Source organism: Aythya ferina (assembly GCF_964211825.1).
Source record: "Aythya ferina genome assembly, contig: HAP1_SCAFFOLD_260, whole genome shotgun sequence".
Classification (NCBI taxonomy): domain Eukaryota; kingdom Metazoa; phylum Chordata; class Aves; order Anseriformes; family Anatidae; genus Aythya; species Aythya ferina.
The window spans coordinates 17,366-31,566 of NW_028181281.1; the positions used below are offsets into that span (position 1 = coordinate 17,366).

At 42.9% G+C, this 14,201-nt stretch overlaps 1 protein-coding gene across 2 annotated transcripts; it reads left to right on the plus strand.

The window, feature by feature from the left end:
- The first annotated feature begins 2,214 nt into the window (after positions 1 to 2,214).
- Positions 2,215 to 13,694, plus strand: ISL1 (ISL LIM homeobox 1). Of its 2 annotated transcripts, XM_084540208.1 has the most exons (7): positions 2,218 to 2,353; positions 2,488 to 2,596; positions 3,408 to 3,597; positions 6,578 to 6,837; positions 8,510 to 8,796; positions 10,160 to 10,327; positions 12,511 to 13,694. In XM_084540208.1, exons 2-7 carry the CDS (start codon positions 2,569 to 2,571, stop codon positions 12,625 to 12,627), a joined length of 1,050 nt encoding a protein of 349 aa, XP_084396334.1. In that variant the 5' UTR covers positions 2,218 to 2,353; positions 2,488 to 2,568; the 3' UTR covers positions 12,628 to 13,694. The 2 variants fall into 2 exon arrangements, with proteins under 2 accessions (XP_084396335.1, XP_084396334.1); XM_084540209.1 differs by having other exon boundaries at positions 2,215 to 2,596; positions 8,513 to 8,796.
- The last annotated feature ends 507 nt before the right edge of the window (positions 13,695 to 14,201 follow it).

A 14,201-nucleotide genomic window follows, 5' to 3' on the forward strand; every position in this document is an offset into this window, starting at 1 on the left:
CAGAGCCGTCAGTGTCGATAGGAGCGAAGGTGCCCATTTCCAAAGGTTTGCCCCAAACACGTGCCGGGCTTGTCAGGAGCTGACAAGCGATAATTCTTGATAATTGCTTTTTGGTTACTCAGCTAAAACACAGAATTATAAACTACATCAATAGGTAATCTCTTATATACATATGTATACGCATATACGTAAATGTACACATGTATGTGTAACGCCAGTTTCTTGGAAGTAGAAGCAATCGTTTTACAGGGTTGCGTTTCCCACTGTTTATATAAACGTCGAATATGTAAAGTAAGTGTGTGTGTGTTTGCAACCATATCTTTACCTCCTGACACTATCTTGATATCATTTAAGACAGCTTAGTTATCTCTACAAGTGCCAAAGCTGAGTCCCACTTCTTGTTTGAAATAAAGTTGGAGGGTGTGTTTGCTCCCTCAGCTTTGCAAAGGAAAACATCTTGCAAACTAAGTTAGGACTGCGAGGAGATCTGTTGTTTAGCAGCTGTCTCATCAGCAGATGCAAGTTTCAGAACTTTTTCTTGTCTGTTTCATTGCAGCCAGATTTCCCTGCGGGAAGATATTCCGTATGAATATGGCTTTTGCCTCTCTTTCACCCAAACTCTAGACTCGTCGGTTGCCTTTAAAAAAAAAATGTGATGACTGAAAAAAAAAATCCTGATGAGTAGTGATTGGAGGGCACTTATACACTACGTTGATGAGGGCGGTGTAATACCCCATATGGAACAGAACACAAAAATGGGATCTAAACAAACTCCAAATGGGACGTTTAAGTTGGGTGTGGGTGTGTGGATTCTGATGGTTCTGGGTGCATAGGCTGGGGAGCCGCTGCAGCTCCGCGCATAGACTAAAGGAGACGCAGTGGGTAGCCTAAGCGGAGCCTGCCCTTTGCAAACACACCAAAAGAAATCAGTGCCCACGGGAAAGTAGCATTTTGCCTGGTTCGGGAAGCTTTCAGATAACCTCCTGCTGCAGCCAGCAGCTCCGCAGGGGCCGGTGCACGGCAGAGCGAGCTGCCGGGTGCTCTGCGCTGGTGCGCAGCCGGGGGCACGGGTATTGCACTCTGCCGCACCTCGACGCGGATCTGAGCATCCAACACCTCCTCGAGGGACCAGCGCCACTCAAACGGCAGAGTTCGCGTCCTATCCCCCCCCCCTTTTTTTTTTTTTTGTTTTTTGTTTTGTTTTGTTTTTTTTTTTTTTGTTTTTAAAGGGATTCTCCAAGGGGAAAGACAGGAGCTTTCCACTGTTCTGTGCGAACCTCCATTTTCGGCCAAGCTAAGAAACCGTCCAAACACAAGATGCATTTCTATTTACAGATGAGGGGGGAAAGAAAGAGAGAGAGAGAGAAAGAAAGGAAAAGGATCTAAAAGGGACTGGAAAACATAAATAGAAGGGAGGGAGTGTTTAGAGACAATTTAAGGTAAATATTTGTACCTACTTCGATCTCGTGTTTAACAGAAATACTTGAAGCTTTTATTCACAGTTTTAAGAGAGAAGGAGGCTGGAGGAAAACATAAACAATCCCATTTTGCTGCTGGGGCCATGCCCAGCCAGCCAGTCTATCCTCCCTGATCAGGGGAGCGTCGCCTGGGCGAGCCAGAGCAGCGGCGGCTGCCGCCTGGGAAAGATAAACGCTCGGGTAGGAAATAGCAGGATTAACACCACCCTCCCCCCAAATATAATACCTTTACGTACGCATTATATATAATATATAATATATAATATATAATATATAATATATAATATATAATATATAATATATAATATATAATATATAATATATAATATATAATATATAATATATAAGGTAAATACGGCACGGCGAGCCCGCGAGGGGGAAGGGGTGGAGGAGCCCGAGCGGGGCCGGGAAGGAAAATGAAAGGTGTGACGGGAGATAAGCGGCAGGGACGGAGGAGAGCGACAGGCAGAAAGTATAAAGAGAAATACAAATGAGGAGAGAGGAAAAGTTGCCTGCGAGAGCCCCGCGCTGGGGCCGCCGCGCCGCCGGGCGCTGAAATATGATAATGAGGGCAGCTGCGCCGCGCCGCCCGCAGCCAATGGGCGCCGCGCAGCCGTGACGTCCCCGCGCATGACGTCAGGCCAATGGCGAGCGGGCTGAGTTGGAGCAGAGAAGTTTGAGTAAGAGATAAGGGCGAGGCGAGCGCCCGAGCTGCCAGCGCCCAGTCCGGCACCGCCGCGCCGCCGCACCGCACCGCACCGAAACGCACCGCGCCGCACTGCGCAGTTACCGCACCGTGCGGCCGGACCCCGCCGCGCACCCGGCGCCGCGCGCCCCCTTCTCTTTCCGCAGCCCTGACAGTATCTCCCACGCCGGTGGTGTTTTTGTTTTGCTTTTTTTTTTTTTTTTTTTTAAGCTTACAGTCTCTATTTTTTTCCTTTTGTTGTTTTTATACTTCTGATTTTTGATTATTTTTTATTATTTTTGATTATTTTTTATTATTTTTTAGCGACAGCTCTCAAACCTACTTTGGGGTCTTAAAACGAAACCGTACACCATTTCACTGTGGACATTACACCCTCTTACAGATATGGGAGACATGGGAGACCCACCAAAAAGTAAGGCGGAATTTTTACCGTTGTTGGAATAAATATGCTATCTATTGTAATCGTCTCAGGCAGGCGAGCTGAACTTCATTTGAATGGTAGAGAAGGTGCCTTTGTTGCCATGCCTGCATGCTTGCTGTGTTTTAACCTCGTAGCCTTGTATGTTAATAGCCTGGGGTCCTGCTCTTTTTTAAAGTTTGAGGAGCAGGCAAGGTTTTAATGGGCTAACCAAACACGGAGACTTAAATTCTCTTCGTGATAGACTACAGTGAGGCTGTCTGACTATCCAGCACCTAGTTCGTCTAGGGGAATTAGCATTAGACTTGCAAAAGAGAGCAAGTGACAACCTTAATGATGCTTGTTCTTGCTAACAGCCTAGAGCCCCCTCTTCTATGTCAAAGAGCTGAATGGGAAGCGCAAGAGCCAAGCATCCAACGTTTCCAATCAGAGCCTCTTAAAAAATTATATGTAATGTATAGGTGCTCTCCCTGTAAGGAAAGGAATCCGAACGAGCAAACAATAAAATAAAAATATAACAAATATGAAGTTTGGAGTTTTGATTCTATGTGAGGCTCTTGAAATGAGGACCTTCACCCCGAAAAATGTTCACATCTGCATTTTAACATATGTTCCGCCTCCTTACTAAACGAGGCAAGGTTTTGATGGCACACTTCAATTACCATCCAAAAGTGTAGTACTCTTTAAACAAACAAACAAACAAAAAACCCTCCCAGAGTAAGCCCTATAAGGGAACGACACTAAAAGTGTTTATCTCTGTAGGAGAATAAATGGTTAGTCAATCATGTATTTATTTTCATTTCAGAAAAACGCCTGATTTCCCTATGTGTTGGTTGCGGCAATCAAATTCACGATCAGTATATTCTAAGGGTTTCTCCGGATTTGGAATGGCATGCGGCGTGTTTGAAGTGTGCAGAGTGTAATCAGTATTTGGACGAGACCTGTACGTGCTTTGTTAGGGATGGAAAAACCTACTGTAAAAGAGATTATATCAGGTACGCCGTTTACATTGTTTAATTCTTCGGTGAGATTTTTATTATTTATTTATTTATTTATTAAATTTTATAAATCTAAAAGAAGCAGGGAGAGGAAAAATAGTGAGAAATGGGCAATTGCTATATTTTAAGTGATTTTCCAAAGGTACACAGACGGGGGTGGGGGTGGGAGGGAGAGTTCTAGTCTTCAAGATTTTATTTCACAAATTCAAATGCAAATCTCTGTATAAACAAAACCACACTCAGAAACAGCTAGCGACTCGGTGGGACCTTCCTGAGGACTTTGGCAACGTATCCTGTGATTCTATCAAAGTGGGAAATCGTAGGTAAGGGAGAATGTTTTCAATAGCATAGAATTATGGACAACGCAGAACTGAGCAATTTTAACATGACCTAAGAAATGTATGTTTGTTTTTTTGCAAAGCCATAATGGCACTCAAAAGAAAACCACTTAAAGCATTTATGCCGTAAAAATAAATACGTGGGGGGAAATAAAAATAAACTAGGCCTATTAAAAAACAAATAGGTAAAAGAACAGAAAACACGTTGAAGTTTCTTTCAGAATGAAGAAAGCTTTTATGGGAAGGTTAAAACCTAGATTGAAACGTTTCTTCGTTAAAATAACTGACATAATCTTTTTAAATATTAACCCCTTTGGTGATATCTGACTGTCTTTTCTTTCTTATCTTATCTGTACTGATGAATTAGACAGAGCAGATCAAATTGCCCATCATCTGTTGGCGAACAATTGGGTATATTTAGATAATGGAACCGCTTCCTTCCTCACATTAAAATCTGGTAACTGATAAAATGTGAGAGTTGCCAATCCTGACACTATAGAGAAACCAAAGCGGGAATTTCGAGAGTGCTTATTATTTGTTCTCCTGGGTCATACTGATCCATTTCGGTGTCTTCTACTGGGCTTGAAAAACCAGAACTTTGACACTGAGGTAGGGACAGTGTTTTTATTTTTTTTTTTAATAATTTTTTTTTTCGGAAAGTTTTGGGAACAAGTACCTACCTACCCTCCTAAAATACCTTCTCTAGTTTCTTTGTAATTCTGAATTGAAATAAAACGGTTGAGTCTTTTCTTCTCCAGTACACAATTCATAACCAGATCATTTGTACAAGCCATGCCGTGAGGTTATTCTCAAAGTTTTACTGTGGCAAAAAAGAGCCCTATTATTATTATTATTATTATTATTATTATTATTATTATCTTCTTTCAATCGCACTTTGGAGATGTGCTACTAGCGTCATCCTTTCACAAGTTTCACATGAAGGGAAAACGTTTTAGACTGAGGTGTACTCACTTACCTCCTGCAGGAACTCAGTGGGAGAAATTTAAAAAATAACAACAAAAATGTAACTCTTATAAGTTTTTGCGCAGTACACTTCATTTTCTACAGTTTTAAAAGTAAGTTGTCCATTATGTGCAAGTCGGCTTTGAATTAGACCATGAGCCTAATCTATAATTGTCAGGCATGTAGGCAACACCCTCCAACTTTTGTACCAATTAATGCATACACTCTGCTCTTTTGTAGTTTAGCAGTTTTACAGTTTGCTGTTGTTGTTTCTCTAAACATTATAATTTGCAAATTGTATGAATGTAAGGCGAGTACAAGTCTATAGAAGCTAAATAAGTGTGTAAATAAACACGTACACACAAGTATACATCACAGGCTGTATCGCTAACGAAGTGTACTGGTGAGGAAACGGGTGTGAATGAATATTAGCTCAGTTTTAAGAGCAGCTTTTACAGTTCTGTGAATTGCATCCACGTTTGTGTGTGTGCATCTGTGCGGTTTGCGGAAAGATTATTAATTTTACTTAATACCAAAGAGTACTAGCAATGAGTACTGGGTGGCAGCCGAGAGACAGCAGTTATAGACACCGGAGTTGGAACATTTTCTCCTGCTCATCTACCAACGGGTGAGCTGTCTCCCCCTCCTCCACGGAAGACGAGGAACCCCCCACCCCCTCCCAGAGATGCAGTAGTTGCTGTGGGGGGCTGTCGGCGAGAGGTTGCCCTTTCACTCGTGCTGTAGGGCTTCGGCCCCGGTTCAAGGTGGGAGAAAGTAGGAGGGGAGAAGGAGCCGTGAGGCTGGCTTGCAGAGCCAGAGCATCGAGAATGCCTTTTAGCAGGGGGCGGAGGAGGGGAGTTGCACTGCTAGTGAGTGTGCATGTACATAAGGATATAAGGGTGTGTGTGTGCCTCTAGCTGTTAAATAAAATGAACCTAGCGAGAGAGGGAAAGGGGAAGAGCGCCGGCAGAGCCGCGTCCTGAAGGCTATGCCGGCGGGAGCCCTGCCACGCGTTAAACGACAGAAGTCCTGAGTAGGTTTCTCAAAAAAAAATAAAAAAATAAATCACTTGGCGAGGCAGGCCTGTTTGGGTGTGTGGAGTGGGTGTCAGCTTCGCCTGTCCCCAATGTACCCGTGCGGGACGGTTCAGCTGCGGGCCCGTCCAGGTCAGGTTCCCCCACCGCGACGGCCGGCGTGAGGGCACAGACGCCCCCTGGCCCCGAGCAGCACGGGCTCTGGGGCGGGAGGTCGGCGTCTCCCAGGGACGGAGAGGGGTCTTTTTTTTATTTTTTTCTTCCAATCCTTCCGTCCCTTTTCCTTGCCCACCGCCGTATCTGAGTCTCCACCACGTTTTATTGCGGGGGGCGAGGGGAAGAGGGAAGGAGGTAGGCAGCGCACCGCCAGCAGCAGAATCCGTTTTATTCCTTTGCCCTTCTGGCTCCCGTATTTTCAAGCCTTATTTATCTTGCGTGCTGCGCGTCGCGCGGCTACGCGGAGCCACGGGCTGCCCACGAGCGCAACTGAAAACCTCTCTCTTTCTTTTTCCCCTTCCTTCCCCCCTCCCTCCCTCCCTCCCTCCCTCCCTCCCTCCCTATTCCTCGCCCTCCCCTTTCCCCCACCCCGTGCTCTCCCTCTTTCCCTCCTGTCTCCTTCTCTCTGGGCTGGGCCCTGCTCAGGTTATACGGCATCAAGTGTGCCAAGTGCAGCATCGGCTTCAGCAAGAATGACTTCGTGATGCGCGCCCGCGCCAAGGTGTACCACATCGAGTGTTTCCGCTGCGTGGCCTGCAGCCGCCAGCTCATCCCCGGTGATGAATTCGCGCTGCGGGAGGACGGCCTCTTCTGCCGGGCGGACCACGACGTGGTGGAGCGGGCCAGCCTGGGCGCCGGGGACCCCCTCAGCCCCCTGCACCCCTCCCGGCCGCTGCAGATGGCAGGTACTGCCCGCGCAAGGCGCCCGGAGGAAGCCCGCGGGGTTTGGGGGGCTCCGCTCCTCCCAGCCTGTGCGGCCACGGAGCGCCACGGGTCCGGCTGCCGACACCTGCGCGGGGGTCGCGCCCCGCAGCATCCCCCATTCGCCTGCCTGCATCCTCCGACGGCCAGGCAGCGGCTGCGGGAGAGCTCCCCCTCCCCGAGCCCCCGACGGCCGGGAGCAGGTCTGCGGCGCGGACCCCTCCGCGGCCGGTCCTGCGGAGCACGGGGAAAAGCTGCTTGAAGCACTGGTGGAAGCAGGGGCCGAGCAGAGATAGACTTCATAACTACAGGCGAGCACTTAGGCTGCAATTTAAAACTGTCAAAAAACTAATCTTCAGTAATTGCCTTTTAAAGTGACTCTGCCGTCTTGAAACGTTTTATGTGATTTGATGAGAATTTCATCTTAAAACTCAGCATTGTCACTTCGCAGTCAAACCACCTTGCAACTTTACTCACACTTTTAGTTCTCGCCATGTGCTAAGAGTCAGGGACGCTTAGCAGAAGAAGAGGAACGTTTCTTAGAGACAAACAAAGCTCGATAAAATAATGTTTGCCGGCAGTGTTGCTGGGCAAGTAACTATAATATGAAAGGTTATTTACAAACACTGCTTTGTTTAAATGGGCTACTTTCCTGCTTCTGAGCATTTTTTTTTAAGTGACATATCTATATGAGGGGAAAAAAACACCACGTAATAGATAATTTCGGAATTTTAGAAAGGTTGTACGTGCTCTCTAGGGTGTATTTGTGCATGTCTTTGAAAAGCATATTGTGTCTGCGGGTAAAATACTGCTAATATTTGAACCCTCCATATTATCTTCATCGAATCATTGCTGACTTATTGTTATAAGCAGATAAGTCAGAAGCCCGGCGTACTTTTCTCCACTTTTAAATTGGGGAAGAATTAATTTTTATTTATTTTTTTTTCTTGTCATTTTTTTAAAGTATTCAACAAAAGTTGACATAAATTCACCTAACACCTCAACTTTCTAAGATAGACGCTTGTCTCCTGAGCTCTGGGATACGGAGCTCTCACAGGACTTCCCTCCGTCGTCACGGTGCAGTGGATTTGGCTTGTTATGCTTTAATTTGGAAGCACCAAACAGCCGGGAGCTGTTACACGTTATCGTGGCCTCTGGCTAAACTGAGATAGATTCAGTATACAAGAAGCAGACCCGAATCATGATTAATTTTAAAAAGTATTCTTTTATTATTTTTCGGGCCAAAAAACTGTTTTGGTGATTTGTCAGAACATAAGTACATAAAACCCTCCCCCTCCTTTCCTAATGCACACACACCTTTGTTAACTCGCCCTCCCCTGTCTAGGCTCATACAGGTTCAAGCTTCTGTCATTAAGGGTTTTAGGAGGGGTGGATTGTTTTTGCAAATTAATTATCTGTGGAGTCAGAAATGTCAGTCCTGTCACTCTACCAGCGCATAAAGCAGAGGCGGCAGCAAGAGCTCGGGTAGAGGTGACTGCCTGAATGGCCTTTGAAAGGGATTCACCCCCCCCCCCCCCCCCGCCACTCCCACCACTCTCGCCTCCCCCTGTCCCACTGGCTTAGATTCAGAGCCTCTGCAGACTCCCTGTTTCCTACTCATGGGGATCCTATTCCTCCCTTCCCCTTCCCTTACAGCAGAACCTATCTCTGCCAGACAGCCAGCTCTGAGACCCCACGTCCACAAGCAGCCCGAGAAGACCACCCGAGTCCGGACTGTCCTCAACGAAAAACAGCTTCACACCTTGAGGACCTGCTATGCTGCCAACCCCAGACCCGACGCCCTCATGAAGGAGCAACTGGTGGAAATGACTGGCCTCAGCCCGAGGGTTATCAGGGTTTGGTTTCAAAACAAGAGGTGCAAGGACAAAAAGAGAAGCATCATGATGAAGCAACTTCAGCAACAGCAACCAAATGACAAAACTGTAAGTGCCTTCAGTCTCTGACCATGCATTGCCTTCCTTCCTAAAGAGAAACCCATAGGCTAAGGCCAGTCTGTCCAGCTTCTGGGGCCGATTGGGCGCATTTGATTTTATGGGAGCTCCCTTAAAACAAACAAAATAGTAACATTTAAATATTATCTGCTTGTTCTGCTCTCAGTGCAATTAAAACAGACCACAGAGAGAAGCAGATATAGGCTGCTCAAGCGAACACATGTATTTTTGTGGGGCTGAGGATTCGCAGTGGATTAGGCTAACTTCTATGCAGCATGAATTGCGACCTGCAGAGCTTATGGGATGTAAAAAGCCCATCCTTGTGTAATATTTATATTGCAAATGCAAAGGACTCCTTGAGGGAAAATGACGCATTCACCCTCTTCAATGGTTTTACACAGGAGTAAACCCAGAAGTAAAACCCATGAGTGAAAGGGTAATTTGGTGTATTTCCTTAGCACTTTATATACATGTGTGTGTTTCTCGGTGCATTTACTGTAGAAAAAAAAAAAAAAAGTGCAAAGTTTTTGGAATTACCGTCGTGTCTTCAGGTTACTTAATAGATAGATGGTTCTTGCGTAGAAATATATTGAGTTCTTTTCTGCTTGCAACTTTTTTTTTTTTTTTTTTTTTTTTTTTCTGCTGTTGTTGCTAATCTACTTGAAGAAGAGTCTGTTACTCTCTCTCTGTATATTGACTGACCTGAGAATGACTATTAATTCATAAGGCTGCCTAGTTAAGTGGAATTTAAGGAGTTTCATTTTACCGTGTTGGAATGCAATAAAACACGATGTTATTAACTCGCCTGAACAATCTATTCGTCGAGGGTTGGAGTTATTTTGTATACAGTGCCTGATCCACAGGGCATACCGGGGAGCTGGTGTTTCCCTTTTTAATATTTATTTATTTAGTTATTGCTTTTGAAAGAGCATGGTACTGGAGCTCCCCAGGTTTATCGTTCAGAGGATATACGATCCAGTTAAGGTCACTAAGAACAAAACCAGCCGGGATGCAAACTGGAAAGCGAGCATGATTAACCGTTTCTTGTGCCGAGCCATCGGCAGCCGAGACACTAGCTATTCGCGTTTGAGAAGGCTGGGAGGGGCTGGAGGGAGGTTATGCTTTGAGAGAAATACGAGGATTAAAGGGAAAGAAAGTAAACTTCCAGTGTGATAAATGCAGCGGGGCAGAAATGGACTGACCTAAAGTAGAATAGAGTAAGACATTCACAGCAGATTAACAAAGCAAATATAAGCGACTGTATAGATAAGATAGAAAGCAGTTTATTGACACAGCGCTTATATACAATAAAGTTAACCAAGCTCATTAACATCTTTTGCTGGGCTGTTTACAGAATATCCAAGGGATGACAGGAACTCCGATGGTGGCTGCTAGTCCGGAGAGACATGACGGTGGTTTACAGGCGAACCCGGTGGAGGTGCAGAGTTACCAGCCGCCCTGGAAAGTCCTGAGTGACTTCGCGTTGCAGAGTGACATAGACCAACCTGCTTTTCAGCAGCTAGTAAGTGTCGGTTCCCAGCCAGAGCACTGGGGGAGTTCGCTGACCCACAGCCCCTGGAGATGAGCAATCCAGGCTAGCCGGGTTTTCCTGAAATTACGAGGTGGGCATTTTGACACTCCGTAAATGAAGTGAATTAAACTGATTTCGCAGGGCTTGGTACAAAACGGTCCGCAGATCTTGTCGAGGTGAGTGCAAGCTGGGTAAGGCCCGACCCACGTCTGCGTCTAATTCAGCTCGCACGCCCCTGAAAACCGAAAGCTCCTCCACTTGAAATACTAAACTATTCCTCAGTGTCATTTAGTTGTATGCACGTTTCTGAAAGGAGTTTCAAAAATTTGTTCCCCACTCCCACTTCGGGCTATTTTTCACCTTATAATATACAATAGACTTAAAAACTGTGGTTGCAACATCAGCCTGAATTCTTCTTTTGTCCCACAAACATGAACAGTTTAACTAAAATGTTGAATTCCTTGTTTTACTTATATAAATCTCGATATCATTTTATACTTCTCTATTTATATATATACAAATATATAACTAGAGCATACGTTGTTGTGCTTTGGAAATAGAATTGTTAGTACGTATTCACATGCAAAATTCAAACAATGTAATGAACTGCCTTAAGCCAAAAGAAAACAGATATTTTTAAATAAATTCTGTTTTTAACTCAATTCCTTATGCCTACATCATTTGGCAGCTCATATGGGACCATATCATCAGCAATACTTAGGCCCAACCAGGTGAATTAAGGACAGAAGTTCAACCTTAACTCAATTTCCTGGCCTAAGTGTGTTAAAACCAGATCTTTAATATAATAAGGTATGTTGTGTATGGTTTTTCAGTGATTCCAAATAATACTTAATGATGAAACATTAATATACAGACCCTTCTTTGATATGTCAGGAATCTTTTTCCATATAAGTGACGGAAGATGAAAGTTTTTAGCCGTGTCAGGAGACATATTCAGTCTTTTTACAGTTTAGTATCACAATCCTTTGCAGGGTCCCCTTATTATTATTATTATTATTATTATTATTATTATTATTATTATTATTATTATTATTTCATTGTTTCCTGCTAAGTTGCAGGCTGCAGCCTGCTTGCCTCCCCTGGTGCACTATGTTCATTCAACAAACTGCAGCACAGAAACAGAGCTGTTTGCACCATCTTACTTTCTGTAACCACTAAAAGCAACATTTTCCTGCTTTAATCAAGCTGTCAAACAGACACAAGAAAAAATGATATCCTTCATTTGCCTTGTTTATTGTGTATCCTATACAGAATAGGATACTTTTAAAACCTTTGAAATATATATATATATTTAAGGGATCGGTCTAAAGAAAAGTCATGGTGGAATATGGAGAGGCCAAATAAGGATAGGTCAAATATATTCACATATAGAGACGGATAATTCATTAGATAGATAAATATTGATGTATATTGTGCATAATGTCTGATACTGAAAAGAGATAAAATAAAAGATTGTGGATGGAACAGACAGTTAATCGACCATTCAGGGCACTTCTCTATTCTGGAAAGGGCCTTAATCATAGGATCACCCTATGATAGGTGCCAAAGAAATGCATTTGGATTAACAAAGTTCCATCCTTCACATTAGGCCTTTTCCCAGCACTTCTTCTAAACTAAAAGGAGCTGTGGACCACTTTAGGATGGAGAAGTGTAACCTTCTTTATCAAACTGTCTCTTGTTAAAAGAGATACCAAATTCTTCAAATTGCAAGTGAAATAAGATGGCTTGTTTCAAAAGCTTTCTTCTCCTGGATGCTTCTCACAGGTTTCTTTTAATAAGTGCACAAAGGGGGAAAAATGTAACATTGAAGTTTTGTGTCAAAAAACACATGCATTCTTAAATAATTGACAAGAACCTCCTGTTGGGATCATCACTCTTGCAAGACATGGAAGAAAGCCGCACTAATAAGGTTGTTTGCTCCCCCCCTCCATCTATTTTTTTTTTCCTTCATGATTTGCCTAAGTCCTGAAGAAGATTCGTATGAAGTCAGTGGGGTAATTAAACAAAACAACAGTGACATAGACTCCCATGGAAATGTATCTGGCCATTCAGCTGCATGCCTGTATATTTATTTTTGCATTTTTCTTTTTCTTGGAGTGCAGCTCTTCTTTGATTGTTACAAATGTAATTATTATTATTATTTTTTTTTCCAGGTTAATTTCTCAGAAGGAGGACCAGGTTCCAACTCTACTGGAAGTGAAGTAGCATCCATGTCCTCTCAACTCCCAGATACACCCAACAGCATGGTAGCCAGCCCTATTGAGGCATGAAGAACGTTCACTCAGATTTCTGTTGTTGTTGTTTCTGCCCTTGCCCTCACCTCTGTTGGAGAGAGTGGGAAAATGATCGCATTGGGACTCTGAAATTTAGTGGGGAAAAGTATTTAACATCCCTGTAAAGGAACCACTCCATGAAATGAATGGAATCATGTTTGAAAAGACAAGGTAATATGGTAGCAACACTGTGAAGACAATCATGGGATCTTACTAGAATAAATATTAAAACAACAACAAACAACAACAAACAACAACAACAAAAGCAAAACAAAAGAAACAAAAAAGAAAACAAAAACAAAAAACACTATTCAGTGTTCTTAAGGGGATAAAAAAAAAGACATTTTCAAAACGTAGAGGATTTGTACTCATGGATCTCAGAGAAAAAAAAAATACGTGAAAAAAAAAATTATCTTTTCCTTTGACTGCACATCTTAGAGAGAAACCAAGGTAGAGGGACTTTCTATCGAGTCCCTCCTAATCCGAATGGTGCTGTTTCTATATTGGTCATTGCCTTGCCAAAAGGAGCTCCAGTAGGTTTTCCATCATCAGGAAAGAGACGATTTAGCCTTGCATTGTTGAAAGATTAATTGCAGGAAGGTGGAGCTGCATTGGTTTGCAATGTTGTTTTTAGTTGACTCTTAACAAGGGGTTGTTTCCTGGGTCTCTTATAGCATGTACTGTAGCGGAGTTTTGTTTTTGTTTGGTTGAGATCCATCCTCTATCAAGTCTGAAGCGATTAAAAATAGGTTTTTGAATTACTCTTTAAAAACCAATTTATAAAAGCATTGCAACAAGGTATACCTCTATTTTGCCACAAAGCGTCTCGGGATTGTGTTTGAAATGTGTCCGTCCAAGAACCTTCCCCTCCCCCAAAGATGTGTATAGTTATTGGTTAAAACGACTGTTTTCCCTCTCTTTCCCTCTCTTTCCCTCTCTTTCCCTCTCTTTCCCTCTCTTTCCCTCTCTTTCCCTCTCTTTCCCTCTCTCTCTCTAAATAAATAAACAGAAAAAAAGCAAAAAAAAAAAAAAAAAAAAGTAAAAGAAAAGGAAAAGGAAAAAAACACCAACCTTTTTTGTTTGCTCTTGCATTGCAAAATTATAAAGTAATTTATTATTTATTATCGGAAGACTTGCCACTTTTCATGTCATTTGATTCTATTTTTTTGTTTGCTGAAGTAAAAGAAAAAAAAAAGGAAAAAAAAAAGAAAAGGTTGTACCGTGGTCTTTGAATTATATGTCTAATTCTATGTGGTTTTGTCTTTTTTTTTTTTTTTTTTCCTTAAATATTATGTGAAATAAAAGCGCCATATGTAGAATTATTTTATCTTCAGGACTATTTCACTAATTAAGCGTTTGGAATAGAGAAAATAATAATATTAATATTAAATAATGAACAAAGTTCCCTCTTAAATATTTGCAAGTTAGCAGCTGAAATACCTGAAATAAAATATTGCATGCAAAGCCTGTCGTTAGTGAATACAAGGAGTGTGATATTTTATTGCAAGTATTAATGACCGGCTTGTAAATTTCCGTTTCAACAACTATATCAGGGCTAGTTGGATGCCTTA

Coding starts and splice junctions, on each gene's coding strand:
- ISL1 (XM_084540208.1), top strand. CDS start 2,569: ATGGGAGACATGGGAGACCCACCAAAAA. Junction 2,597..3,407: donor CATGGGAGACCCACCAAAAA/GTAAGGCGGAAT, acceptor TTTTCATTTCAG/AAAAACGCCTGATTTCCCTA. Junction 3,598..6,577: donor TGTAAAAGAGATTATATCAG/GTACGCCGTTTA, acceptor GGCCCTGCTCAG/GTTATACGGCATCAAGTGTG.